This window comes from Engystomops pustulosus, chromosome 2 (genome assembly GCF_040894005.1).
Source record: "Engystomops pustulosus chromosome 2, aEngPut4.maternal, whole genome shotgun sequence".
Taxonomy (NCBI): Eukaryota; Metazoa; Chordata; class Amphibia; order Anura; family Leptodactylidae; genus Engystomops; species Engystomops pustulosus.
Genome location: NC_092412.1, coordinates 63,785,270 through 63,813,100, shown reverse-complemented (window position 1 = coordinate 63,813,100; position 27,831 = coordinate 63,785,270). Strand labels below are relative to the sequence as shown.

General features: G+C 41.7%; 1 protein-coding gene across 2 annotated transcripts; it reads right to left on the bottom strand.

Moving 5' to 3' along the window:
* Window positions 1-263: 263 nt before the first annotated feature.
* Window positions 264-26,104, bottom strand: LOC140117839 (retinol dehydrogenase 16-like). 2 transcript variants are annotated; one of them, XM_072134963.1, is made up of 6 exons: window positions 25,946-26,104; window positions 13,506-13,828; window positions 10,957-11,215; window positions 8,195-8,361; window positions 5,870-6,107; window positions 264-474 (listed from the first exon to the last, which is right to left on the bottom strand). In XM_072134963.1, exons 2-5 carry the CDS (start codon window positions 13,816-13,818, stop codon window positions 5,887-5,889), a joined length of 960 nt encoding a protein of 319 aa, XP_071991064.1. In that variant the 5' UTR covers window positions 13,819-13,828; window positions 25,946-26,104; the 3' UTR covers window positions 264-474; window positions 5,870-5,886. The 2 variants fall into 2 exon arrangements, with proteins under 2 accessions (XP_071991064.1, XP_071991065.1); XM_072134964.1 differs by lacking the exon at window positions 25,946-26,104 and adding an exon at window positions 16,103-16,351.
* Window positions 26,105-27,831: the final 1,727 nt, after the last annotated feature.

Below are 27,831 nucleotides of genomic sequence, written 5' to 3'. Positions count from 1 at the left end.
TGAAACTTGGAGCCGACCCTGCCTCCAATGCGGGTTGATAACCCTAAATATTTGTATACTGAGCCTGGTTTTGGTGCTTCATTTATGCATTGAGCTTTGTTTTGGTAATGTGTTTGTGCAGAACTTGGTCCTGGTGCTGTATTTATGTAAAAAAACATTTGTGTTAGTCTTGAGTTTCTGAACCTAGACCTACTTGTGAATCTTCAGAATTTTTTTGGCAAATAGGATAATTGGTGTAAGTTGCAGTAAAGGACACATGTACATCAGTATAAAAGGACACCTTTATTCTGTAATGTCCTTTGTTAAGGATAGAAATGGTACATTTAATGTGAATGGAGGTATTGAGGAAACAATGATTTATCCCATCTTTTGTCCCATCTGGCTGAATTATGTATCTTGGGGACAGCAGTCAGAGCATTCTCCATCCGTCACCAGAGACAACTTGGTGTTGGGCATTGAAAGAAACAGTTCAACCTGTGCATAGAAAAATAAAAAATATTTGTTATAAGTATCACAGTATTATTTTCACATTCTGTGGAAAAACTCTTTGACATATGACTATGGTCAATATTATATTGTCAGCCTAAGATGTTTTTATGAATACTTATCATCCCCATTTTGTCCATATCTCTTGGGGGGACGAAATAAAAGCAGTCGGTAGATACTCAGTAACTTCAGATTATTATTTTAACAGTGCTATTTTTTTTAGGGTTTGTATCCTAATGATAGCAAGGTTAGGGTAAGTACGGTTAGGCTAAGCAGTTTTAGCAGGGTTAGGGTTAGCAGGGTTAGTGTTAGTGGAAAGGCTTGTATACTAGACTTGTATATAGAGATGAGCGAGTATACTCGTCCGAGTATACTGCTCGGTCGAGTATTAGCATACTCGGACCGGCTCGTTACTCAGACGAGTATCTCGCCGGCTCGAGATTGAGCAGTAAATTAATAAAATAAATTGAATAAAAGTATTTTTATTGTAAAAAAAAATATTACACATGTTTGCAGATGTTTTACTTGTAAGAGCACATTAAAATAACACTATTCTTCACTTTCCAGGTGTTCGCGCGTGTCTCCCGCTAGGTTCGGAGATATTCGGAACATCTGGAATGTGAAGAATATTGTTCTTTCAATGTGTTCTGCACTTAAATGGTCCTGTATTCACTGTTTTTAATGTTTTAATTCTATTCTTCACTTTGCAGCTGTGCGCGTGTATCTCCGAACCTATCGGGAGACACGCGCATGTGAAGAATAGAATTAAAACATTAAAAACAGTGAATACAGGAACATTTAAGTGCAGAACACATTGAAAGAACAATATTCTTCACATTCCAGATGTTCGTGCACATCTCCTAACTTAGCGGGAGACACGCGCGAACACCTGCAAAGTGAAGAATAGTGTTATTTCAATGTGTTCTTACAAGTAAAACATCTGCAAACATCTGGAATTTTTTTTTTTGCACTGTTCTTTTACTGTTCAGTTTTATTAAAAAAAATGCTCGAGTCTCCCATTGACTTCAATGGGGCTCGTTATTCGAGACGAGCACTCGAGCATCTGGAAAAGTTCGTCTCGAATAACGAGCACCCGAGCATTTTAGTGCTCGCTCATCTCTACTCGTATATACTAGCAAAACCTTACCAATAACAGAGTGTCAGTGTGCTGTATACCTGTAGGTTGTGTCTGCACCAATAGAAATCACAAGGCTTGCGGCTTGTCTCTATTCCCCTTTCATACATACTCCACCATATCCTCCTTCTTTACAGTTCCTGATGACGAGGGGATAAGTATATTTGGAGAAAAGAAGAATCCTTCCACTAGCATGAAAATGGGAATGTGGCAACAACTCTGTATGCAATCCAATTGTAAAGTTTGGTGATGTCGCCTTCCTACAGATGCTGCACTGGGCAAACTTCCTAAGTGTTCAAAGGCTCTACTGCCTTCTTTGTCAAGGAAACTGAACATTTGGATTTCAAGATCTTATATACTAGCACAAGGACACCAAGTAGACGCCCATTCAAGGTAATTAATGATGTGAACCTTGCAGATGTGTATATTATAAATGGAAGACTACAAAAATGATCTGAATTAATTTAAAACTTTTTATTTATTTAATGCGTATATATTAAAATATAAAAACTAATTGCTCCTTGCTTTGTTTTGGGTGGTGTACACCCTTGGTCTGTATACACTTGTGTATGTTTGCAATACTTGTTTGTAAGCAAATACCTTGACTGGTTCTGAGGACTACACCCTCTATATAGGCTTATTGTGATTTATGTATTATGTATAATTCGTTGTTTTGACCATTGGTGCACTTTTGCTGTATGTATTGTCTTTTTTAAATGGATTTGCTTTAATTTTTCTAAACCATTTTATGGTTTCTACATTTTGTTTTTTGTTTCCCCTTCTTTGTGGAGTTTCATGTCTGACAAAACCCAATGAATACAATGGGGCAGATTTACTTACCTGGTCCGTTCGCGATCCAGCGGCGCGTTCTCTGCGGTGGATTCGGGTCCGGCCGGGATTCACTAAGGTAGTTCCTCCGCCGTCCACCAGGTGGCGCTGCTGCGCTGAAGTTCCCCGGAGGCGCGCTGGAATGCCCTGAAATTCACCGGCCTATACCTGGTGAAGGTAAGTGTAATTTTCGCAACACATTTTTTGTCTTAAATGCGGCGGTTTTTCCGAATCCGTCGGGTTTTGGTTCGGCCACGCCCCCCGATTTCCGTCGCATGCATGCCAGCGCCAATGCGCCACAATCCGATCGCGTGCGCCAAAATCCCGGGACAATTCAGGTACAATCGGCGCAAATCGGAAATATTCGGGTAACACGTCGGGAAAACGCGAATCGGCCCTTAGTAAATGACCCCCAATGGGTCAGTGTTCAATGCAGTGTTCAGAAGCATGCTTAGAACACAAATGTGAAAAAGGCTAGTGTGGAAGGAGCTCACCTCCTTTGTGGTCCAATACTGCTCTCTTCTTGTATCATACTGGGGTTACAAGGGATTTCTAAGATACACTAATGAAATATAGTTATTCCATATAATTTCTGACTCACTGGAGATGTGCTTCGCAGGGCTTTTGTGTGCAGGGAACTCTATATCTCCTGCTTGGTGGTGTCAGGGCTGGCACCATACACGTGCAAGTGCCGGGGCCCAGACCTGCTTGAGGGGCCCACATAATGTTGTACAGAAGGACTCCATGGGGATGAGAGCCGCTGTATCTAATGAATCCAAATGGGGGGGGGGGGGGGGGTGAAAGGGGTTTTATATAAAATACCCATGAGGGGGCTGTTTGGTATGATAAACTAGGGAATATTTCAGGGAATGCGGAGTGTTTTAGTTTGTTGCATTTTTAATGACTGGACGGACCCTGCATTTACAGCAAGCACTATTAGGCCATTCAGTTGCATTATGTGACAACTACTGCAAATGACGACAGAAATACCGCACCACCATCTGCCTCATCTGCACATTGACAGAAAAGTTCATAAAAGTAATAGGCATAGCAATGATGAATTGATGTTCTCTTTTTCACACTCATCAATGACAATTGAGAGCGAAAGAGTGTGCACATCAACAACTTAGCTTAGCTCCATGAGTTGTGAAACAGACTCCCAATAATAACTATATACAGTCCCCTTATAATAACTATATGCACCCCTTATAATAACTATATACACCCCTTATAATAACTATATACAGTCCCCCTATAACTATATACAGTCCCCCTATAATAACCACATTCAGTACCCCTATAATAGCTTAATACAGGCCCCCTATAACTACATACAGCCCCCTATAATAACTATATACAATCACCCTATGAGAACTATATACAGTCCTAGGTATAAATAATAAAATTGTTCTCCCCTTCCATCGTTCCCCCGATGCGCGCCATCCTCATCTTCCCTCGCGGAATCAGGGTGGATGTAAACAAATATGGTGGCGTCCTGCTACAGGTGGTGCCGTGATGTCGCGGCTATGTCACATACTGCCACGTCACACTATGCGCCACTTTGCTCAAACCTGATTGTCTATGGCAGAGCAGGGAACTTATTGTTCCCTCGCTCTGCCATAGACTAAAGTAAGGACACTGGTGGTTTCGGCCCAGCTCCCGGGGCCAAATAAACTGTGGTTTGGGCCCCGGGTTCGCGCCACAGGAGCACGCCTTATGATCCAGCCCTAAGTATATTCCAAAAGTTGTCACTCAAACCAGTATTATGCAGAAATATTCATATTTCTGCATTACACTGGATTGAGTGCCCTTTTTTTGAATATACAAGTACAAAGGATTGTACACTAGCCATGCACCTGATTATTACTATTTGTATCAAATCCTCACGGTATTCTAGATCTCTGCTTGCTGTCATGCTATAGAAAGATTCATTGTATAATTCCAGTAGACAGAAAACTGACCATGGTCACACAGGTGCGCGGCTCGTTAGTATCAGAGAGTAATCAGAGCCGTGTGATATAACGAACTGCAAAACCCAATTCCCAAGAGAGAGAGATAATTTAGTTGACCCTATTGATTGTATAGTGCTAGGTGGATGGGAAATTGAACAATATATAATACACCAATAGTCACGCGGCTTGCAACCAAAAATAACCCTCTATCCAACATGGCTTAAGTGAATGATTAAAATATAACCTTTATTGTATATTTCGTTATGAACAGCTAAGGTGAAAATTTAAAAACACAAAGGCCAGTAACTGAAAATGTAGTATTCAAGGATTAGGGTATACTATCCTCTGTACAACACAATGGGGCACATTTACTAAGGATCCGCACACCGTATTTCCATTGGGTTTCCCAACTATTTCGCATTTAACAGGAGTTTTTGGGGCACGCGATCGGATTTTGGCACAATTGCACAACTTTCATGCGACAAAAATCGAGGGGCGTGGCCGCTGGACAACCCGACTGATTCGGACTAAGCGCGGGATTTAAAATTCAAATTGTGGTGCAAGACAATGCACTCACATACACCGGGAAGAAGAAGGTGAACTCCGCCAGACCTCAGTGGGGAAGCGACACATGCAATGGATGCACAATCTTATTGAATCGCGTCGGACTTCATCCTCGTCGGACAATGCACCTCGGTGATCGCCACTGGACCGGGTAAGTAAATGTGACCCAATATTACTATTCAGAGGGGTTTGCTCACTTCATATATTGGAAGATAGATGGTTGTGGATAGATCTATCCCTACTATTCCCACTAGTATAGATTGTAGATGATCTCTACAATCGGTCTCTAAAAGTTGCCTATCTGGTGGCCTCTATAGGATCATAACACAACTCAGATTACTGTCTGCTGCTATATTAAAATTAATGTTCTGCTCTTAGCAGTGTCATAAATCTGGCCTTGCAAAGCCCAACAAGGTTTTGCAATAGCCAGCAGATTTATTAATCTTTTTTATTGATTCTATGTTCCATTGGTGGGAAATGCCCTGTGACTTTTTGTTCAAAAAGAGCCCAGAAAACCCACTGATAAATAGCCCCCAGTGAGTGTATATGCCTTCCCATCTTATACGTTGCTCCAACATGCAGATCCTAGTCCTTCTAGTCCTTTCTGGTGAAACAGTTGTGGAGCTCCTAGTAGTCAATAGTCATGCAGCCCACGGTAGCTAATAGTCATGCAGCCTACTATAGGATATAGTCACATAGCCCTAAGTGGCCTGTAGTCACACACATCCTAGTAACCAATATTCAAGTAGCCCCAGTAGCCAATAGTCAAGAATTCCCGAGATGGAAAAGTCCAGATTCCCCTGGGTAGACGGTAACAGTCACAGTGTCTGAACTTGGGACCCCAACAGAACGTTGACAAATTTTCTCTATGTATTACACACAGGTCAAAGAATCTTTCACCCACCTATTTGCTGCTGGACATCACTTCATTCCTTGAGCTGGTTTTGGTGCATACAGTGATAACACATAATCCGTAATGAATGTTGGGAGGTAGGAAAGAGGAATGTAGAATAGTTTGGCGTCTAATCCAGCAGAGTATCTTGTCCAGGGGTGACAGGCAGTCAGTGCATGTTCCATACAGTCTGTTACCAAGTATAGCCTGGAAGAACTTTTTGTAGACAATTCATCTATATTTTGTAAATCTGCATAGATAGAATATCAAAGCATGTAATGTGAACTATATACAAATTATCTCAGTGAAATGTTATATATTATTTGCATTGAATTTACATTGCATTGCATTTTTTAACCCCTTCACACTCTTTGACGGATATATCCACCGCAGAGCTATGAAGGGTGTATGAAGAGGGCTCACGGGCTGAGCTCTCTTCATACAGAGATGGGCTTTCCTGCGTATTGCAGAAAAGACCCGCCGCTAGCACCGCAGTTGGTGCTTGCACCGGTCGCGGGTGTTAACCTCTCTTCTGCCGCTGGGGGGTGGGGGGAGGCAGCGATCAGTTGCCATGACAGCCTCAGGTCTTCGTCAGACGCGAGGATGCATGGTTTCAGGAGATTCTTTACAATGAACCAGTGGCTCATTGTAGTGAATCATATGCAAAAACTCTATATACTGCAGTACAGTAGTATTGCAGTATATGGTAGGAACGACCTGACCATCTAGAGTTAATGTACCCTAGAGAGCCTAAGAAATAGTGAAAAAATATTTAAAAAATGTTAAAAATTAATAAAATAAAAACTCAAATGAACCCCCTTTCCCTAGAACTGATAAAAAACATAATAAACAGTAAAAATCAAACACATTAGGTATCGCCGCATCCCAAAATGCCCGATCTATCAAAATATAAAAACGGTTATTACCAGCAGTGACCTCCAAAACGGGAAATGGTGGTCAGATCTCCGAAATGCGACTTTTACACCTTTTTACATGACATAAAAAATGTAATAGAAAGTTATCAAAATGTCGCACAGACCTCAAAATGATAGCTATGAAAACGCCTGCTCATTTTGCAAAAAATGACACCTCACACAGCTCCGTCCACCAAAGTATGAAAAAGTTATTAGCGTCAGAAGATGCACATATTTTTTTTCTTTTTCATACACATTCGTTTAATTTTTGAAAATGTATTAAAACGCAATAAAACCTGTATAAATTTGGTATCACCACAACCGTGCCAAGCCAAAGAATAAAGCAGAGGTGTTATTTGGAGCGCAGAGTGAAAGTCGTAAAAACTGAGCCCACAAGAATTTGAATGTGACGAGCATGCATTTTTTTCATTTGGGATTTTTTTCCTGCTTCCCAGTACATGGCATGGAATAATAAATAACATCACTGGAAAGTAAAATTTGTTACGCACAAAAAAAAGCCCTCACACAGCTCTGTACACGGAAAAATGAAAAAGTTACGGATTTTTGAAGGTGAAGAGCGAGAAATGAGTGAAAAAACCCTGTGTCCTTAAGGGGTTAATACTTACTATGGACCAAGTTGCATTGTATACCTATCCAGTTGTGTACATCTATATAAGAAATTCCATTCCTATTAATGTCGATGGGCATTGGTGTGGTGTTGTTAGAATCATATTGTCCCTCATTCTTCATTATAAATAATATGTTTGCATGCTATGACTTGTGATAATGTAAGGGTATCAGTTCTATTTTATCTGGAGGTTCAAAGCCATCATGACAGTAAGATAACTGAAGCACAATGTCTTTTTACCTGTCCTTGTCTTACAGGTTTCTTTGATCTCCCATAATGATATCTCTGGAGTAAAGGATGTCACCTAATGAACTGTACACCATCTGCAAATTGGGTAAGACAGTAGTAGTTGAAGTTTTCCAGGCCTATGCGTAGGTTACAAGTGTATGTGTGGCTGGTATATAAAAGTTTGTACATTCCGGTAGATAACAAATAACAAGGCACTTCATTTCCTACCCTTTCCTATGTTCATGTCTCTTAGTTTTTTTGTTATTTCCATGTACTGTCCCCTTAATAAACCACTTGTATTAGCAGATCACTTCACTAGGTAACACAACCATGTGACCCTTGAAGTGATTAGAACAAACTAGTGACATCTTTGCCAGTCTTACCATTTTTTTTTGTGGATTTGGAAAAACAGATGACATATGGATAACACAAATCTTTTTGCAGATGCACTGGCTGCAAAATACAGACAACATATCCATAATTTGCAGCCCGAGAGTCACAATCTGTGTTATTGCAACATTAATCAATGATTTTTTTTTTCTACAGTAAAGTTTAATATGATCTTACATTTCTTTAGATATTGTTCTCCGTAGATATTCTTGGTCTCAGCTGGCAGCAAATTAAATTTATCTTCTGCATTTTTCTTAATAACAGTTAAAAGTGATTGTATGTTGGTTTTGAAAGCCCCTGGCTCAACTATCGAGACCTTTACTCCAAAATCATTAACTTCCCGCCTAAAAACAGGAATTTAGATGTCAAGGAAAAAATATTCAGTTGCACCTGATTTATAGTAATTATATTATACATTATTATTATTTATTTCTGTAAATCAATAAGGGATTCGCAAAACATTATATAAAGACAAGTACAAATGCAAATACAAAAATTACAGAGATCTGGAAGGAGTGGGAGGAGGACCCTGCCCATGGGGCTCACAATCTATATCTGAGGGCAGATGGAGATATGAGGTGAAGGAGAAGAGCTCATCAGTTTGAGCCATTTATAGTGACTGTTAGGCCTGGTGGGAGGGATGTGTTAGGTGGAGGAAAGAAGGAGGATATGGCTGATATACACTCTGGGTTTCTGGCAAAAAGAGAGGAAATATCAGGGACAGAAATATAGATCTGTGTGTCTGCATATGAGTGGTACTGAAAGCTGTGGGACTTAATGAGCTGTCCTAGGACAGAGGTGTAAATGGAGAAGAGTAGGGTTCCCAGGACAGAGCTTTAAGGGACAGAGAGGGGACGAGGTGAAGAGGTGGTATGAGAGTGATAGACACTGAACGTCCGTATAGAGAGGTATGAGGAGATCAGGGGCGTCGTTAGGTCAAAAGATCCGGGGAACAAGCCCCGGATCTTTTGACTGGTGCCCCGAATGTTGTCACCTGGCTCCCTCTACTTTCATCTCTATTTGCATCCTCTGGATGTTTATAGAGATGATTTCTGTAGTGGAGCAGGGTGCCGTCAGCATCCTGCTCCACTACAGAGCACATACAGCAGTTCTGTGCTGTAGTGAGAGGCCAGATATACGTCCCCCATACATTCTTGTGAATGTACCCTTATACAGGCATATTTATACAATTACACACACAATTATACACACACATAGTTCTACACTCGTATACTCGCACACATATACATACATACAAGTATACACTTATACTCACATTTATGCACTCATATACTCTTATACACTAATACACAGAGCATATACAAACTCATACAGTATATACACACATACAGTGAACACAGGTGGGTTAGAAGAGAGGTAGGGCCAGGTTTAGGAGTGCATTACCCGGGACAAAGAGGGAGGAGCCCAGGGGCACGATCCGGCAGGCACCCGGCAGTGCATCCCCGGACCACTTACCGCAGGGCCGTGGTAAAGCACTGCAGGGACACAGGGACTGTGCATCCCCGGCCCTTAACCTGACGGGCCCCGGCTGCTACGATCGTAGTTAGACCACTGAATGGATAGTGAAAGGCTATATAAATAAAGATTATTATTAATAAAAGAGATGACTTAAAGCTTGGATAAGCACAGTGGTGGGGTTGGGGATAAGATGTGATGGAATTGGGTACATGATTACATGATTACCATTTTCATACTGCATAACATCCATAAATATTATTCTAAATTCCTAATCCCCAATTTCAAATATTTTACAAAGAGAATAACAGACATCATTGCTCTTTTTGGTTTGTGCATGTATGAGCAGAGGCTAAGGCCTTATGCACATGACCTTGTGCTTTTTGCAGGCCACAAGCAATAGGCTGTAAGTGTCACTCTACCCGCCAATGTCCATAGAAAGTGAATGCAAGTACCTCAAAGATGGTCTGGAATAGAACCTGTCCTTTCTTTTGCGGTGTGGGCAGATGTTCATGGTGCGCTGAGGTAAGTACAAATAAGAATCTTATGTGCCTAAATGTGGGTGTAAAAGGTAGGTTTGGCATGTGGGACCCTAACAAGATCTCTTGCTCATCTTGGGATATAGCAAGCTTTGGTTTTATGGCTGCTGATTATAAAGTATTTTTCACTTGTATTTTCATCATGCCACATATTACTCTGGATTTTTGGGCGGCTTTTAACCTTTGAAATACAAATGTTGAAAGACAGACCAGTTCCACTGATTCATGGCTGAAAGATGTGTAGAACATTAAGTGCTTACTCTAGCAGGCTGTGTGTCCCACACCATTAGTGTCTTTGTGTATGAGCTCGAAATCTAAGGTGAGGAAAAAAATAAAAATACACATACACTTGAGATCTCCGCCTTGAGATGAAAGTTAGCAGCTCACAGCTCTGGCTCCACAGCTATAAAAATTTCCACCTCCAGTGCTGTCTATCATTCATCCTTCAGCTATGTCACTCCTGGCTCTACAAAGTAGAGCTGAAGCTGTGGTGCTCTTCCAAAGCACTTCAGTCTCATTTGCATATTTGTATGGTGAAGTTTTGTCATGGATGGCAGAGTTGGACAATAAAATCAAACCTGTGTTGACAGAGCCCTAAACAACAAAGTAGTTAGCCCTCATACTGATGAATGTATATTTTGGGTACATAGCCCTAGCCCATGTCAACATTTAGTACTTAGGGCTCATGCACATTGCTGTTGATTCCATTGTCACATACATGAGTCAGCTGCCTGACCCGAAAAAGATAGAACAAGTTCTATTTCTTACCGGGTACGGCGCTTGAGCAGTTTTTTTTTCTAATGGGCCACAACAGGCCACTGGACAGTTTTTTTGGGCGAAGTACTCCGTATGTTCTTCTGCAGGGGGGTAAGGTAAATCATGGTACAAATATCTCTTTAACAAAAATATATTCAGCTCACTCACCTTAAAGTATCGGAGAAGGCTTCTACACCAAATTTGGCAAGAGCGTAACCTCCTGGAATAACAGCCAATCTACCGACAATACTGGAGACATTAACAATCCTTCCTTTGGCTTTTATGACCAGTGGCAGTAACGATAGTGTCACATCAACCATCCCCAGTAAGTTCACATCTAAAACCTTGAGAAAGTCATTTTTTTTCAGCCATCCAAGGGGAACCAATTGACCTGTTATCCCAGCATTGTTCACTACACCCCAGAGTCCTACAAAAATATTATTTTGAATGTAAAAAGCATTCTTAAATGTGTCAAAGGCACAGCATAGTATAATATGTAGCTTACCCTAGTTAAGTGCAAAACACATGGTTATCATACCAATATCACGTTTCAGTAACTCCATAATGTTGGCAGTTAGGGCTCTAGAGAATGTACAGTTGCCACTTGTTGGGGAAGTAAATTAGGAGTAATTGGGGGATTGAGCCCCTGCAGCATCACAGGCTGTTACAGTGAGCAGAAAGTGCAGGGGGAGGGGAGACTTGCAATGTTTATTGTAATGCAGGGTACCGGGGTGTGGAAGAGAGTGAGAGGGACAGAGGAGAGGATGATGCTGGTAGTAGTAGCAAAGTGTGTAGGTGTTAAGGCTCCTCTCTACAGTGTTTATAGTGCTGAGGTTTGGGTTGAGAGGATACAACAAGTTGCAGGGTGAGAGTGGTGCTGTTACCTGTGGGATGGCTGGACCTTGTGGAGCATCATAGCCTTGCTTACTGACTTGTCAGCGTCTCCGGTGGACATGAGGGCTTTCACAGGAACTGACTACTCTCTGGCACTTCCCTGTAATCCCATCCTTCTAGGGGCTATTGTAGGGCTTTTAGGGCGGCTGCACTGATGTTTGTGGTAGTCAGCAGTGTGGACCTGTGAAGCCTTGATACTGTTGTCTGGCAAGATGGCCCTTGATGATGGTCAGGTGCAAGGGAGCCAGACAACAGGGAGACATGGAGGAGGCATTGTAACAATAACGCTTTTACTGATAACTAACTAATTATACAGTCCAGTTACACATAGATATTAATATTGGTGTCTGTAAATGAGTTATGATTTTTTTCCCTTTCTTTAAGATAGGGAACTTTCTGCTTAACCATCTAGGCCAAGTCAAAAGCTACTACATGGCCCTTGTACAACTTCCCCTTTAAATACTTGAATTTTCTCTCACACTTCAGCTCTCCTCCTTGGTCTCTATTTTCCCCCTGGCCAAAGCCTGCCATCCAGCAAGTTGTAGAAAAAACGGAAAGTACTAACACTACCTAAAGCAGGTCCTACCACAGACTGTGGCTGTCACTGTTGCCATCATGTGTTTGAAACTACACTACAATGTGACCTATTCTCTGCCAACCAATTACAATGGTACAAGGAATACTTAACACAGTTTACATAAGAACATGTTACCTCATGAAACATATAAAATACTACTTGTACACAGCCGCCCAAAACTAAAAGTGTCGCCCCAAAATAAAATTATTTTATGAACAGTCACATTCAGTAAGAGGGTCCCCTGGGTTTTGCACCCCCTTATATTATAATTGTTGTGCTGCTTTCCTACTTTCACATCCTCTGCCCACAAAAGTCCACATGCAGTGGGCCCATTTAGGACAAGGGGCCCCAGGCAAATGCCCAGTTTGCTGCCCCATAATGACAGACCTGCAAGTGCCATCCAAGGCACTCTGGAACACTACATAGATAACAAATGAAAAGACATCACTGAGCTCCTAAGGCTCATTAGCATAATTTTAAAAGCAGATTTTAGAAGGAAGGAGGCCATGGATAACAAATATAAGAAGATTATCAGAGTCACGGTGCCTTCATCTATGAGGTAGTGTCCCTGGTTTATCATGATTGATTTTGATGGTAGATATTCTTGAATATTTTCTTTTGTATCCTTGCCTAAATGAGCATCCATAAAGATATGGCTATCAAGCATGAAATAGGAGCACCCACTAGACTCCTAAGCTTAGATAAACAAAGGATTTTGGAGGAGTGAGATTTTTTTTTCTACAGTATATCAATATGCTTCCCCGACGCCCGTTTCAGCATCCCTGCCTTTCTCAGTGTCCTTTAAAAAAGGCAGGGATGCTTAACCCAAGTGTATGTGTTTTACAAATATGGGTATGCATTGAACTCTTTTGTTTGCAAATTGACACTTTGCATTTGCACTTTATTTGCACTGCGGCATACCTGAATTATTGTGTGATTAGTGCCTGCGTTACTTTACAATGAATTGTCTTAATCTATTTATTTTTCAATCATGATTTATATAGTGTTATGCATTTCCCTTTTTGTATTGTTATCAAATTATTAATGTGTTATATATCACTTATCATGCATCATTTCTGATCTTTTCCTGAATACTGTTTCTGTAATTTCAAATATCAATATGCTCCATTTATCTAATTATAAAACATTTCCTGGTGGATAAGATAGATTTTTCATGGTAAAAGGCTTGCTTGCTTTTAAGTTTGTCCAAATGTGCAGTACATATCTAGGGCTTTATCTGACTTACCCTTGTCCCCAACAACATGAGACACCCACTCGGCTACAGAGCTCACATTCTTGCTGTCAGAAATATCCAATATTGTAGTTTGTAATCTACTAGAGGTCTCCTTCTTCAAGTTCTCAGCCCCCTTCTCTGTCAGGCAAGAGGCTAGAACCTTCATTCCACGTTTGTCCAGTTGCTTTGCCAGTGAGTTTCCAAATCCAGTGTCACATCCGGTGATAAAGACATATTTATCTGAGAGATTCTCCAATATCAGACTTTGTCTGTGCCATCTGTACACTAAGAGCACAACCACTAGGGCCAACACAACGAGCCACATGATTAAAGAGCTAATTAAGAAAAGGAAAAGTTATTAATATAAAATATAGCATTTCCGACATTCTGTCTTAATACTTGCTCTACAGCTGTGGTCAGGGCAAAGGAGGGGTTTGGGAGAGTAGGTACCTGCCTAGGGCGCCAATGCACTGCTGGTGAATTGTTAAAGGGGTATTCCCACGAAGACAAGTTTCTTAAATGTACTCAGGATAACAAAATAACACATTCTCTAATTCACTGTTATTAACAAAAATACAGCATTTCACTGATATAAGCCCAACCTGACCCTGTATCTTCTGTGTTTAGGGTCGGGAAAGGCATCTTGCTCCTCTGTCTGACGCTGCACTAAGCTCCTTTCTGCCTCCAGCCCCTGCATTCCAGGAGAAGTTCACACATACACAGACACTTCCTGTTGGCAGCACCTAAGGAGAGTTAAGCTACAGACAGATAAGATCTTTATCCAGGGGAGGGGTAGGCACAGTAGATCTGACAATATGTGTTGTAGGTGAGATATAGCATAGCTGAGTATGTCATGTGTAATATGCATCTCATGGATCTCATCATCTCTCATCTCTCTTTCTATGTGTCAGATACTAGTGAATGTTCAGAAGCCAGGTGAAAGTGTATATAAACCTGTACCCTTATAATATAACCACATTGTCAGCTCACAGAACTAGATGGATCATAATGGGGCACATTTATTAAGAATGTAGGAAACTGCATGAAAAGTGCTCTGCCCGTGTATAATGCTGGGTGCGCCAGATTCATTAAGATCGTGCGCCAGAAATCATGAATCTGGCGCTTCTCTGCATTGGCCCGACAGTTCACCAACTTTTTTGTGTTGCACCTTTAACGTGGGGAGTGTGACAGATTTTGCATGTTTTTTTTTCTTTTGTTTTCTTTTATACATAGAAATCTTTATTGAAAAAGAGATTAGTGCTTATACATAGAAAACATATAAATACACATAAAAATTACACATTTTGTTTAACAGTATATATTAATTTACCTATACTCTGATTCATATTTTTTAATCAAAAGTGAAAGGTTATACCATACCTCCATTGTGGGGGGTTTTTTGATCCCCAATTGCGCGCCAAACAAACACCAGCCAAATTCATCAATCTAAGGATCAATCTACCATATTTTCTTTCTATATCTTGACTATCTATTAATCCTAATATGGCAGTTTGAAGAGACATATTTAACTTAATTTCCAACACATTACAAATTTTTCCAAATACCTTTTCCCAGAATTCCCAAACTAGTTGGCATCCCCAAATCAAAAGAAAGAAGTCTGCATCCAATACTTGACACTTCCAACATCTGGAGTTTGGCTTAACCCCCATTTTGGACAGGCTTTGTGGAGTGTAATATAATTGATGAACCATCTTAAAGTGTATAATTCTGTGATTAGCATTTATTGACCGTTTTTTTGTGTTCTTCTGAATCCTACCCCAGTCCCCCCCCCCCCTTCGATAGGGCCTATCACTCTTTCCCATTTAATTTTGGCTTTACTTCCCTCCAATTGTGACATACCAACCACCATGTGTCGATATAACTTTGAAACCAATTTCCGATTAGTCCCTCCCATTATCACCAAACTTAAACCAGCATGTGTTTCTATATGTATATTTTTCTTATGTGCATCCCCTTTTAGTGCATGTGACAATTGAAAATATCATATCCAATCACTCTCTCTTATTCCATATATCTCTTGTAGTGAACTAAATAGTTTTATCTTATTATCCTTCCATATTTGTGCTACATAATTTCCCCCAAAATTGGCCCGACAGTTCACCAACTTTTTTGTGTTGCACCTTTAACGTGGGGAGTGTGACAGATTTTGCATGTTAAATTAAGTGTATGGTCCGATTGAGCACCTGCGCCACAAAACAGTCACGTGCGACACATTGGTGGTGCAGACACTTCTTAAATACCTGTGCAAGCAGTTTATACTAGAAAGAACGTGCAAAATCCAACAGAGAACTGGCTCAAAACCTTTAGTAAGTGTGCCCCAATCTGCTTAATTAGAGAGTCCACGTCCACACTCTGGAATCTTATAAATGATAAAATTGTACAAATGATCTTTATTGTGTAAATATCACTAGGGGATTAAAATTTGAGAATTTGCCTTTATGGGCAAACCCCTTTAAGGTCAATTGGTGATGTATGATATGATACGATACGGGAGGTATCTATATAAGATTGAGACAATTGTTCTGTCCCCACACAAGGCGATTGAACGTGTAACTGACTGGTAGATAGTAACTGGGAAACTTTCCTACCTTCGTATCCAGAATGTGGAGCAGACAGGACCAGAGCTCAGATGCAGTGGATAAGATGCAGTAACTCAGTGATGTGAAGCAAGACTTGCTTTATTTACCTCTGCTACAGCGATAGTCACAGATACAGTGTTGTGCGGCTCTGAGACTGTTGATGCTGGTAATTGATGAGTCTTGAAGATGATATACGCTTCTGTAATACGGACATCTGAGCTGCTGGTCAGAATTTGATGCTTCAGTAGCCCAAAACACGTGTGTTCCCAGTTACAGGCAACCGAAGATGGCTGCCACAGGAAAATAACAAGGAACAGGCTCCAAAACCACTCCCACTTAGAAAAAACTTATAAAACAAGCAGAGGGAGCGCATGTGCATCCTGACCAGCAGATGGCAGCATAGCCCCAATATATCACATAGAAGAATAATGGAGGTAGAACAAAATGCAGTAATGTAAACAGTAGAATAACAACATACACAACTAAGGGGAACAGCACACTCCCCGTCTGAAATTCCCTTTGGGGATTTCACTATGAACTAATGTCTATAAGATATAGTCCAAAACCTGTAACAAAATGTTAGAATACAATATAAAACACTAAGATAATCCTGTTTCTCAAGTCACGAACAAGATCCATGAATAAAGTTCAGTCCTGTTCATCCTGCAGGAACATCCTCAATGGGTAGTATCAGAATGAGCTCATTGATTGGTCTTGCAAATGTTTTAGACTCGCCCTTCCTGGAGATCTTCAACTCCACCTTCCGAATCTTGCCATCTTTGCTGGGAAGAACTTTTGTGACTAGTCCCATAGGCCAGTCAATCCTTTCTGTTTGTTGCTCCTTCATCAACACAAGGTCTCCTTCTTTGAGATTTGGTTTCGGATGTTGCCATTTTCTTCTTCCTTGAAGAATTACAAGATACTCCTTTCGCCATCTGTTCCAGAAGTAATCTGCTAAGTATTGTACATGTTTCCACTGTTTTTGGTAGATGTTTGCATGTGTATACTCTCTGCTTGGCGTTAGTGGATTCCTGGTCTTCTGGGTGAGAAGAGTAGCTGGAGTCAGTATGACTGGCGTTTCAGGATCCATTGATACTGGCACAAGAGGTCTTGAATTGATGATGGCGGAAACTTCAGCAAGAAGAGTAATCAGAGTCTCATGTGTGAGTCTTGAAGAATTCACATCCATTAGCATAGAATTTAAGATACTGCGTGAGATCCCAATCATCCTTTTCCAGGCGCCTCCCATGTGGGAACTATGTGGAGGATTAAAAATTCAAGTGCAACCGTTCTCCGCCAACTGATCTTGGATGGGCTTTGTGTCAATGTTTAGTTCTCGACATGCTCCAATGAAGTTGCTTCCACAGTCAGATCCCAACTGCTTTGCTGGTCCTCTTATTGCAAAGAAGCGTCTTAAAGCGTTAATCAAACTCGAAGCATCCATAGATTCTATGACCTCTACGTGCCGCACACTCATGCAAGTAAACAGTACGGCCCAACGCTTACTGTTTGCGTGGCCACCACGGGTCCTGCGTGCAGACACCATCCATGGCCCAAAGACATCTAGGCCAACATAAGTGAAGGGTGGCTCAGTACTTAGTCTGACTGCAGGTAAGTCAGCCATCTGTTGGTGTAACTGCTTTCCCCTTGCTTTCCGACAATGCACACAGTGATGCAGTAAGTGTGCCACACGTTTCTTCATGCCTACAATCCAAAGGCCTGCAGATCGTAACTTGCCCTCTGTCATTTGCCAACTTTGTTGTTCTGTCTTTTCATGGTGGTGTCGGATCAACAAGATGGTAACATGATGTTTGCTGGGAATGATGATAGGATTTTGCTCCGCAACTCCCAGGCCAGCTTGATTTAGTCGACCACCAACCCTTAACAATCCAAAACTGTCCAAAATGGATTCAAATTGGCAATAGGGCTTTTTGCTGGAACCTGCTGTTTGTTATACAGGCACTTCCATTCTGTATTGAATTCTTCCTGCTGCACGTGACGTATTATAAGGAATTCACTTTGAGAAATGTCCTCTGCAGAAAAGGGTTTATGGCAGATATGCCAACCACAACAATCTTTATCCCCAGATGTATGGTGATAGCATCTTGCAATATGCACTAACCTTGCAATAGTTCTTACGAGTCTCCTCCAACTGGAGAAACGTTCAAAGCGTTGACAACCGAGGCTGGAAGTTGGCTTTGTTCCAGTGACTAATGCACCAACCTCAGTGCGGATTTCTGGATCATTATCTGGATCCTGGATTCTGAAGTCCTCTAGAACATGTTTGTTCGCCTGTTTTAGCAGAAATTCTGGACCTGTGAGCCAAGAAGAGTTAGCAAAAGTACTTATAGACATAGGCCTAGTGGCATGATCTGCTGGATTAAGCTCAGATGGTACATAGTGCCATTGTCCTGGCTTGGAGGACCTCCTGATCCTCTGTATGCGGTTACTGACATACACATAAAATCGCTTGGTCTGATTGTAGATGTAACCTAAGACGACCTTACTGTCAGTGTAGTATTGGACTTCTTCTAGGTCAGTACCCAGTTCTTGTTGTATGAAGTCTGCTATTTCTACTGCTAACACAGCCCCACAAAGTTCAAGTCTGGGAATAGTGTGATCAGGCTTGGGGGCTAGCTTAGCTTTGCCGAAAACTAGCCCAATATGAACTTGACTGTTATGTTCTGTTACCTTCAGGTAGGCGACAGCTGCTATGGCCTCTGTGGAAGCATCTGAGAACACATGGAGTTCTTTTCTTGCACTAGCAGTGAGTGAGATTTTTACATAGCATCTCGGGATGCGGATCTGATCCAAAGCACACAGAGATTGCTTCCAGGCTTCCCATTTTTTCTCTTTATCAGAAGGAAGTGGAGCATCCCAATCTTTGACGATTTCAGAAAGTTGTCTCAGTAAGGATTTACCTTGTATGGTAATAGGCGCTACAAATCCCAGTGGATCATATAGGCTGTTTACAACTGACAGGACACCACGTTTGTGAATGGTTTGTCTGCACAACTTACTTGAAAGCCGAAGGAGTCAGTTGACAGATCCCACCTCAGGCCTAAACTTCTTTGCAAGGGTGGACTGTCCAGTCCCAAGTTTATGTCTTTGAATCCAGGTGCATGGTCATCTGATTCAAAGGCTCTCATGACAGCCAGGCTATTTGAAGCGATTTTGTGTAATCGTAGTTTAGCTTGGTACAGCATGTTTTGAGTCCTTTTGAGTAAATCAATTGCTGCTTCTTCTGTAGGTAATGATTTGAGTGCATCATCTACATAGAATTCCCTTTCAACAAAGTCTCTGGCATCTGTTCCATAATCAGACTCTCCTTCTCTAGCAGTTCCCAAATACATGTACCCTCATGCGATACTCCACCATCTCCATGCTGGGGTCATTGTCCTTGTACCACAGAAACCTCAGGAAATTCCTGTGGTCCTCTCTGACTAGGAAACAGTGAAACATATGTTCTATATCAGCAGTGATGGCAACAGGCTCTTTCCTGAACCTTATCAAGACTCCGAGTAGATTATTTGTCAGATTAGGACCTGTGAGAAGGACATCATTAAGAGATATACCTTGATGTTTGGAACTTGAGTCAAACACAACCCTAATTTGATTAGGTTTCTGCGGATGGTATACTCCAAATGAAGGCAAGTACCAGCACTTCTCATTCTTCTTTAAGGATGGAGCCAGTTCTGCATGGTTTTTCTGGAATATTTTTTCCATAAAGGTTACAACATGTTCTCTCATTTCAGGCTTGTTGTTTAGAGTACGATGAAGAGAGTTGAATCTAGACAAAGCTTGTTCCCGGTTATTAAGGAGTCTTGCGCTGGAAGCTCGGAAGGGCAATGGAGAAACCCAATGACTGGTTTCATCTTTAGAGAACTCACAGTCCATTATCTTGATAAATTCACTGTCCTCTACTGACAAGGCTACCTTATTGTCATCTTTAGTTGTGAGAAACACTGATCTCCCCAGGTCATCAGCATAGGGGGAGGGAATGACATCAGGCACCTGTATGAGGTCTGTATTTTTCTCTTTCACCTTATAGTGATGAGGGCATGGCTTGATGTAAGATGTGCGTCCATCCCCACACACATATGTCTTAAAAGAGTTAACTCCTGGTTGATCCAAGCATACATTTCCTATGACTACCCATCCTAAGTCTAGTCTCTGGGCATACGGGGCATAGTCAGGACCATTACACTGTTGACGCACCTTGTGTACCCTTAGATTGTCCCTGCCAAGCAGAAGTAGAATCTCGGCATCCTTATCCAAAGGTGGGATAACACTGACCAGGTGCTTTAGGTGTGGTTGGTGAAATGCAGCTTCTGGGGTGGGAATTTCATTCCTGTGATCGGGTATTTGGTCACATTCAATCAAAGTAGGTAGAGGTATCTCTGTGTCCCCATTGATAGCAGTATCGATGAATCCTTGTGCTCTTCTTCCACAAGTCTCTATGCTACCTGAACAGGTATTTAAAGTATAAGGTGTTGCAGGTCCCTTGATTCCAAAGGCTTCAAAGAACTTAGGTCCGGCTAGTGACCGGTTGCTTTGGTCATCGATGATTGCGTACATTTTTATAGCCCTTTCTGGTTGTCCCTCTGGGTAAACCTTGATTAAACATATTCTGGCACAACATTTGTCTCTTTGGCGCTCTCCACATACCTCCAAGCATGAACAGGAAACATCTGTGGTAGAGTTAGCAGGTTTCTGGGGCTCCCCGCCATGGCTTGGAGCTGGAATACTAGTGAATACAGCTGGTGAATCTCTGGTGAGTGGGGTTAGGTGCATAGCTGTGGCATGTCTGTCGCTGTGACACTCCTCACACTCAATTGCAGATTTACAGTCCTTTGCCATATGCTCCAATGAAGCACAACATCTAAAACATACCCCTAGCTCAGTGAGGATTTTCTTCCGTTCCTGTATGGGTTTGGACCTAAATCCTCTGCATTTGTTTAGGGAATGTGTTTTTTTATGAATGGGACATTCACGATTGAAGGATTTGTCTCCTGAAGAGTTAGTATGGCGTTTACCAGTGGCTACTGCATGTGGTGGCAGGTTGGTCTTTCTAACATTCACACTGTTCTTAAAGTCTCCGTGTTTTTGTGTGATGCCTTCATACCTTGATGATGATGCAGTTGCGGTGTTGAGCTCCAGAAAGTCGAGACTGGGGTCGTTTCTCATCTGGGCCTGTTCATCGATGAACTTGCAAAAATGAAAAAACGGGGGAAAGGTGACATCATGTGTCCTTTTGTATCTTGAGACTGATGTTGCCCATTTCTCTTGCAAACTGTATGGTAGTTTTGTGACAATTGGGTTCACCCCATGGGCAGTATCCAGATAACACAATCCAGATAGACGAGGGTCTCTTTTGGCAAGTTCCAGTTCCATAAGCAGATCACTTAAGTCCTGGAGCTTGTTGACCTCCTTGAGATTAATCTTTGGAATGTTCTGCAATCTCTTGAATAGGGATTTCTCTATCGCTTCGGCACTGCCAAAGGTACGTTCAAGTCTCTGCCAGGCAGCGGCAAGACCTGCTTCTGCTTCTCCCACATAGACAGTCCTAACCACTTGACAAGGAGGTCAAGCTCCTGCTCTGCGGTTAGGTTAAGGTTGGCGATGGCAGCTTTGAAGGTTGCTTTCCATGCTCTGTAGCTTTCTGCAGGGTCGTCAAATTTTGAGAGACTGGTGTTGATCAGCTCCCTGCTAACCATATACCTAGCAAACTCAGACATATCTGCTTTCTCACTGCTTGTTGCCGTGTCAACTCGTGGTACCCCTTGGGCGTATGGGTTGCTTGGCGTGAAAGGGTGAGATGTTCCTGGGTAGAATGAGGTCGCTGAAGGGTTGAGCTGTGGTTTAGCCTCTGGAAGTTCTGATGACCGCTGCTTATGCTGTAGGCCAGAAAATAACCATCTTGCTGAGATAACTGTCCATGAGAAGGTACAACAGGGTGAAGATTATTAGTTTGTGCAGGTGCTATGGACAGCACTGGAACCTCAGGTAGAGCTGACTTGTATGTTTCAGCATTGTCAACTTGAACAGTACTGAGAATAGGGAGCGCTGCAGATGACTGTTTCAGCACATAATCACTGGTGCGATCAACTGGATTGTCTGTTTCCTGTGGTGGCGAGCAAACTGGATCAAGACCCTGGCTCAAAGCTTGCTCAAGTACCTTTACTTTGGCTAATGCGATTTCCTCTTCCATCTCTATTTGAAGAGTCTTTATCAGAGCCTCAGCTTCTGCTCTCTTGGCCTCAGCTTCTGCTCTTTTGGCCTCAGCTTCTGCTCTCTTGGTCTCAGCTTCTGCTCTCTCTTTTTTAGCCTTAGCATCTGCCATTAATTCCTTCTCTCTGAAGGCACGTATTATTTTGGATTGCTCTGCATCTATGCGGGCCTCTAGTAATCTGTCACTTAGGACTGAGCTTCTTGAGCATGATGATCTGTATGTTCGTGGTGAATGTTTGGATGAAGTTGATGCGTGTGATCTAGACTCCTGTACATGAGAGATATGGAGTTCCGCTTTAGCTTTAGCATTCTGCACCATGGCGTCTCTTTCTCTGTCTACTGATTCTGCTTTGTTCAGCTCTGTTAAGGCTTCATCAATATTACAGTCTTTTAAGAACGTAACGTACTTTGCCAGAAGTCGCTTATATCTTTTGTGCGCTGTATTCAGCTTTGTAACGAAGTCTTGTAACCTCTCAGCATTACCTTTGAGGGATTGAAAGCCTGACATGAGGGAGGTAACTCGTTTCCATAGATCTTCCAGGTTATCACAGAACTCATCTTTTGTAGTGTGATAGTTTTCAATGACCTTCAGTGTCGGTTTGAGAAAGCGTCTTGGTCGTGCAATCTCGTCTGCTGAAAGTGCGACTTCCTTTTCCTGCTCTTCAAAATCATCCGAATCAGCTTGTCTTTGCTGTGTTTTATCACTGGGAAATTGTTCCACATCTTTTTCAGCCATTTTGGTGTAAGGTGTACTGTCTCTTTAAGAAAACAAAGTTTTTGATTTGGGGCTAAAAATCGCAGCACAGCTTCTGTGGGACACCCCAATAATATTCCCAGGGTAATTTCAGTAAATTGCAGGGTTTTCAAATTTCTTTGACTGCAGCAACGTGAGATATGTCCAGGAAGTCTCTTAGTAGGAGGATGGTCTGAAGAAGACCTTGCTGCAAGTATAGGATATAACAGATACACTGAGCTTCCCCTGAGGCTTGTCCAGACATGTAATATACCCGGGCAGAGTCACTGCACATGAACTTGTTGCAGGAGAGATTTCTGACTTTGATTTTGGGCTGTAAGGCAAGTTCTGACTGTTCTGTCCCCACACAAGGCGATTGAAAGTTTCCCAGTTACTATCTACTAGTCAGTTACACCTTCAATCGCCTTGTGTGGGGACAGAACAACAATCACAATTGCTATGGCCAGATGTGCTTTTGCACAGAAAAATGTCACAATTCCTTTATTCCAAAGACTTTTGAACTGTATAATCAGCAATTATGTAACAAACAGCTGGGAATGTATTATAAAGGTAGAGGGATTCCCCCTCCCATCAGCATGTATGTTGTGTATGTTTCAATTATGTTTTATTAAAGGGGTTGGCCACTTTTCCATTAATCTTTTCCATTAAAAATGTCTGCATGTATATGTTCCTGTGTCTTTGCCTTAGCTTCAGCCTTTCCCTGTTATCCACATGCTGCACTTTGCATCTCCACCCAGCTTCCCGATTCTCACGCCTTCAGTCCTTCCTAAAGGAAGCCTCCAGTGTGTTTTTTTTCTCTCAGTCCGTCTCAGAGAGGGAAGGGGGGAGAGCAGGATGAGTCATCATCTCCTGCTGCAGGTCCCTCCTATTTATTAGTGTCCAGACATGTAAACAAATATCCTACAGAGTGCACAGAGAGTCTGCACACAGCACTAAAGGAAGCATCAAGGATGAAGAATCAATTGATGAACATTTAGGGAATATTATTAAGGCAGTAAAAACACATGGGCAATTTATGTAAAAAATTAGCTAACCCCTTTAAAGAGGACCTGTCACCCATAAATTTGGCACTAGGAGCTGCTTACTAAAGTAAGCAGCTCCTAGTGCTTAAACAAATGCTGCAGTGTTAGAATGATAGCGTTTCCGGAAACCTCCTATAATGCTATCTAATACTGCTGCAGAGTGCAATGTAAACGCGGACCAGTCACAAAGCTGTCCGATGTATTTATGAGGGGACAGGCTGGTTTAGGGGCATTGACTGCCTATGGATCGAACGGGCGGTCTGGGGAAGAGGCAGCGCCTCGGACCGCCCCCTCAGGAATACATTGGATCGCTTTGCAAGCGGTCGGGCGTTTACATTGTACTCGGCAGACAAATACTATGCAAAACATACAGAGATAAGATAAATGACCCCTTTAAGTGATTTGTAACACTACTTTATTTCTGTATCTGTTTTTTTAACATATGGCCCCGCATTTACTTTTTTATAAAAAAAAAGTTTTCTGTCTGACTTTGCACTGAAAATAACGTGCAAACTGCTTGCACATGTATTTATGAAGAGTCTGCACCAGTTTTATGTCGTGGCCGCACTATCCCCGGCTGGTCAACAAATTCTGCACATGAAGGGGCTTTTAAGTGCATAGTCGGACTAAGCACCATATTTATTACTACGACTTAATTGAAATAGTGTCGCACTGCAGGTAGCACTGCTCTGTGTTCAAGTAGCACCAAAAAAAAGTTGGTGCACACTTCCCGAGCAGTGAAGGGTGCACCATACTAATGAAGAATGTGCGCCACTTTTTCTGGCGCACTCTGCACACTCCACAGGTAAACTGCACCTAGTACAGACTGCGCTAGTATTGATGAATGTGGCCCATGGTGTAACCTACAAATATCCAATCCGGTAATAATTCTAGGCTTTTCTAAGTCACAAATTGTATTTATACAAGCCTTGAGAACTTTATCGAGCATTGCTTGCATAATATATCAGTGTCCTCGACTGAATGACGTGAGAAAGACATGTTGTTACATGTCTAACCTTTCCACTTCTAGAACAGTAGCGTGAAAAGCAGAATAATGATTGAATCTATGGAGCTATTAGTATTATGTTTTTTAAAAAAATGTATTGTTATATATTGTATTCACTTTCCTCGGTATGTGCATGTGTATTTATGTTACCATTCATTCATTGATACTGTGTGTCACAAATAGAAAGTGTTTTTGGTGTGAGCAAATAGTATACAAATGTCTCATTTGTGCTACTTGTAAGTAGAAATGGACCTTAATGTATAAAATAATAGTTATGTAAGTGTGCGATCACAACTTTTATTTAGCTTTGAAGAGCAAGTAACATACCAGAGCAACAACATTTTATCTGCAAAATACAGTAATCTGCATACAGTAGAGAATTGTAATGTAGGTGATGGCCCGTGGCCACCCAAACCACCCACCAAATTTTATACAGAAAAAAACGTTTACTACCTTTACCCATGAAATTGTCATACACCTGTTCCTGTTCTCAATACACATATACACAAGAGCCTTTTTAGGACCTTTGAAGGTCCTCCAAAAGTCCTGAAACTGCAGGATAAAAGCAGGTGAAAAGGACACATCCTCCATTCCCCATGAAGCATGATTCTAGTGCCCTATGTATGAATTGAATTGCAGACGCCTAGAGCTATAATATTCATAATAAAATTCATAAAGCCCAGGGCCCATTGCAGTCTTAATCCACCCCTGTTGGAATATGACAGTAACCACCCCTCTTTTTGCTCTTTATCCTCTGTCTTATTACTATGCAATTATTATATTTTTCTGCCACTACTGAATAGTACCCAACCAGAAATTACTAAAATATTAAATCTTACCTTTCTAGTACGGTTTCAGAAGTTCTATATGTTGGAGAATTGACCTGATATGGTTCATTCTCTTAACTGAGGAAAAAAGTGATGGACTTTACCTTTTTATATCACACTAGCTTTATTTACACAGGCAGGTTCTGGCACAGTGATTGTACTTGGAATAAATCCTGAAGGGTGGAGTAGTATAAAAGGTAAAAATTATACATGCTGAAAAAAAGACAGCAATCCTACAGATATGTCTGTTTCAGTAAAAATGTGTGTTTTTAAAAAAATGATTATAACCTTGTTATATACTTGTTCTTCTACCCAGCTGTAAACTGAACGGTGAATGGAACCGCTGAAACAATTGCTATGTATTTCAAAGCATGTATGCATGATCTTGACACCTTGGGTTGAATAATTGACTGTTACGCAGTAATATGCGTGTGTGTTAATATTTTGGTTATTGTTATTTGTTTTGAAAAACCAAATAAAATGTTTTAAAAAAACTTGTTTTACTCTCTTTATATTTGAGGGTTCTTCTTAGCAATTAGTGTAGGGGTGACTTTTTTTTAGCTAATATATTCTGATGTGTTTTTTTTGATCTACCATATATACTGAAGTATAAGCCGACCCAAGAATAATCTGAGGCCCCTAATTTTAACACAAAAAATGGAAAAACCTATTGACTCGAGTATAAGCTGAGGGTGCATTGGTCACAGCCTCCCCAGTATATAGCCAGCAAGCCCTCTGTAGTATATAAACAGCCAGCCCCCTGTAGTATATAGCCTGCCAGCCCCCTGTAGTATATAGCCTGCCAGCCAATGTAGTATATAGCCTGCCAGCCCCCTGTATTATATAGCCTGCCAGCCCCTGTAGTGTATAGCCTGCCAGTCCCTGTAGTATATAGCAACCAGCCCCCTGTAGTATATATCCTGCCAGCCCCAGTAGTATAAAGCCTGCCAGCCCCCTGTAGTGTATAGCCTGTCAGCCCCCTGTAGTATATTGCGACCATCCCCCTGTAGTATATAGCCAGCCCCCTGTAGCGTATAGCCTACCAGTCCTTGTAGTGTATAGCCTGACAACCCCTGTAGTATATAGCCTGCCAGCCCCCTAATATATAGCCTGCAGCCCTGCCCCCAATATAATGCCTGTAGGAAAAAAAACAAACAGTGTATTCACCTTCCACGGCCCCCCGCCAGGTCCTCACCTATACATCAATGCTCTGGCATTGGCTCCATGTTCCCACACTATCCGTTGCCGGCTGACATCAAGATCCCTACGATGGACAGCACGGGGACGTGGAGCCGATGCCGGAGCATCGCTGTATAGAAGAGGACCTGCCGGGGGGAGGGGCGTTGGAAGGTGAGTACACTGTTTGTGTCAAGTGTAAGCCGAGGTGATGATTTTCAGCACATTTTTTGTGGTGAAAAACTCGGCTTATACTCGAGTATATACGGTATTTGTTATCTGTATAATAAAATGGGCCTAGTCAAATTTCTTTTTCAATTTTTTTCTGCTGTTTGTTTCCCTTAGTCTCATTAATCCATCACACACACATTGGCCCACATTTATTAAAACTAGTGCAGTCTGTGCTATGCACAGTTTGCTTGAGGAGTGTGCAGGGTGCGCACGGTCTTCATTAATCTGGCGCCCCCTGCACTGCTTGGGAAGTGGGCACCATTTTTATGCACTTTGTTCATGCTACAGAATGATGGTGCAGACTTAATTGTGGCACATGTCAGTAATAATTTGCAAAGCAAACTCAGACAAATTACATTTTTCCATTTTTGATGGACACAGTGCAGCTGCGGCACAAAACTGGCGCAGACACTTTACAAATACATGTGCAAGCAGTTTCAGAATAATTGGCGCAAGTGTCGGAACAGATGCAAATTTTTGCCATCGACAAA

What these genes read in the sequence shown, in the direction of transcription:
- LOC140117839 (XM_072134963.1), bottom strand. Translation starts at nt 13,818, where the DNA reads ATGTGGCTCGTTGTGTTGGCCCTAGTGGTTGTGCTCTTAGTGTACAGA. An exon ending in GCCTTCTCCGATACTTTAAG is followed by an intron (nt 8,362 to 10,956) that starts GTGAGTGAGCTG and finishes TCCTGTTTTTAG; the next exon opens with GCGGGAAGTTAATGATTTTG. An exon ending in AGAACAATATCTAAAGAAAT is followed by an intron (nt 6,108 to 8,194) that starts GTAAGATCATAT and finishes CTATCTATGCAG; the next exon opens with ATTTACAAAATATAGATGAA.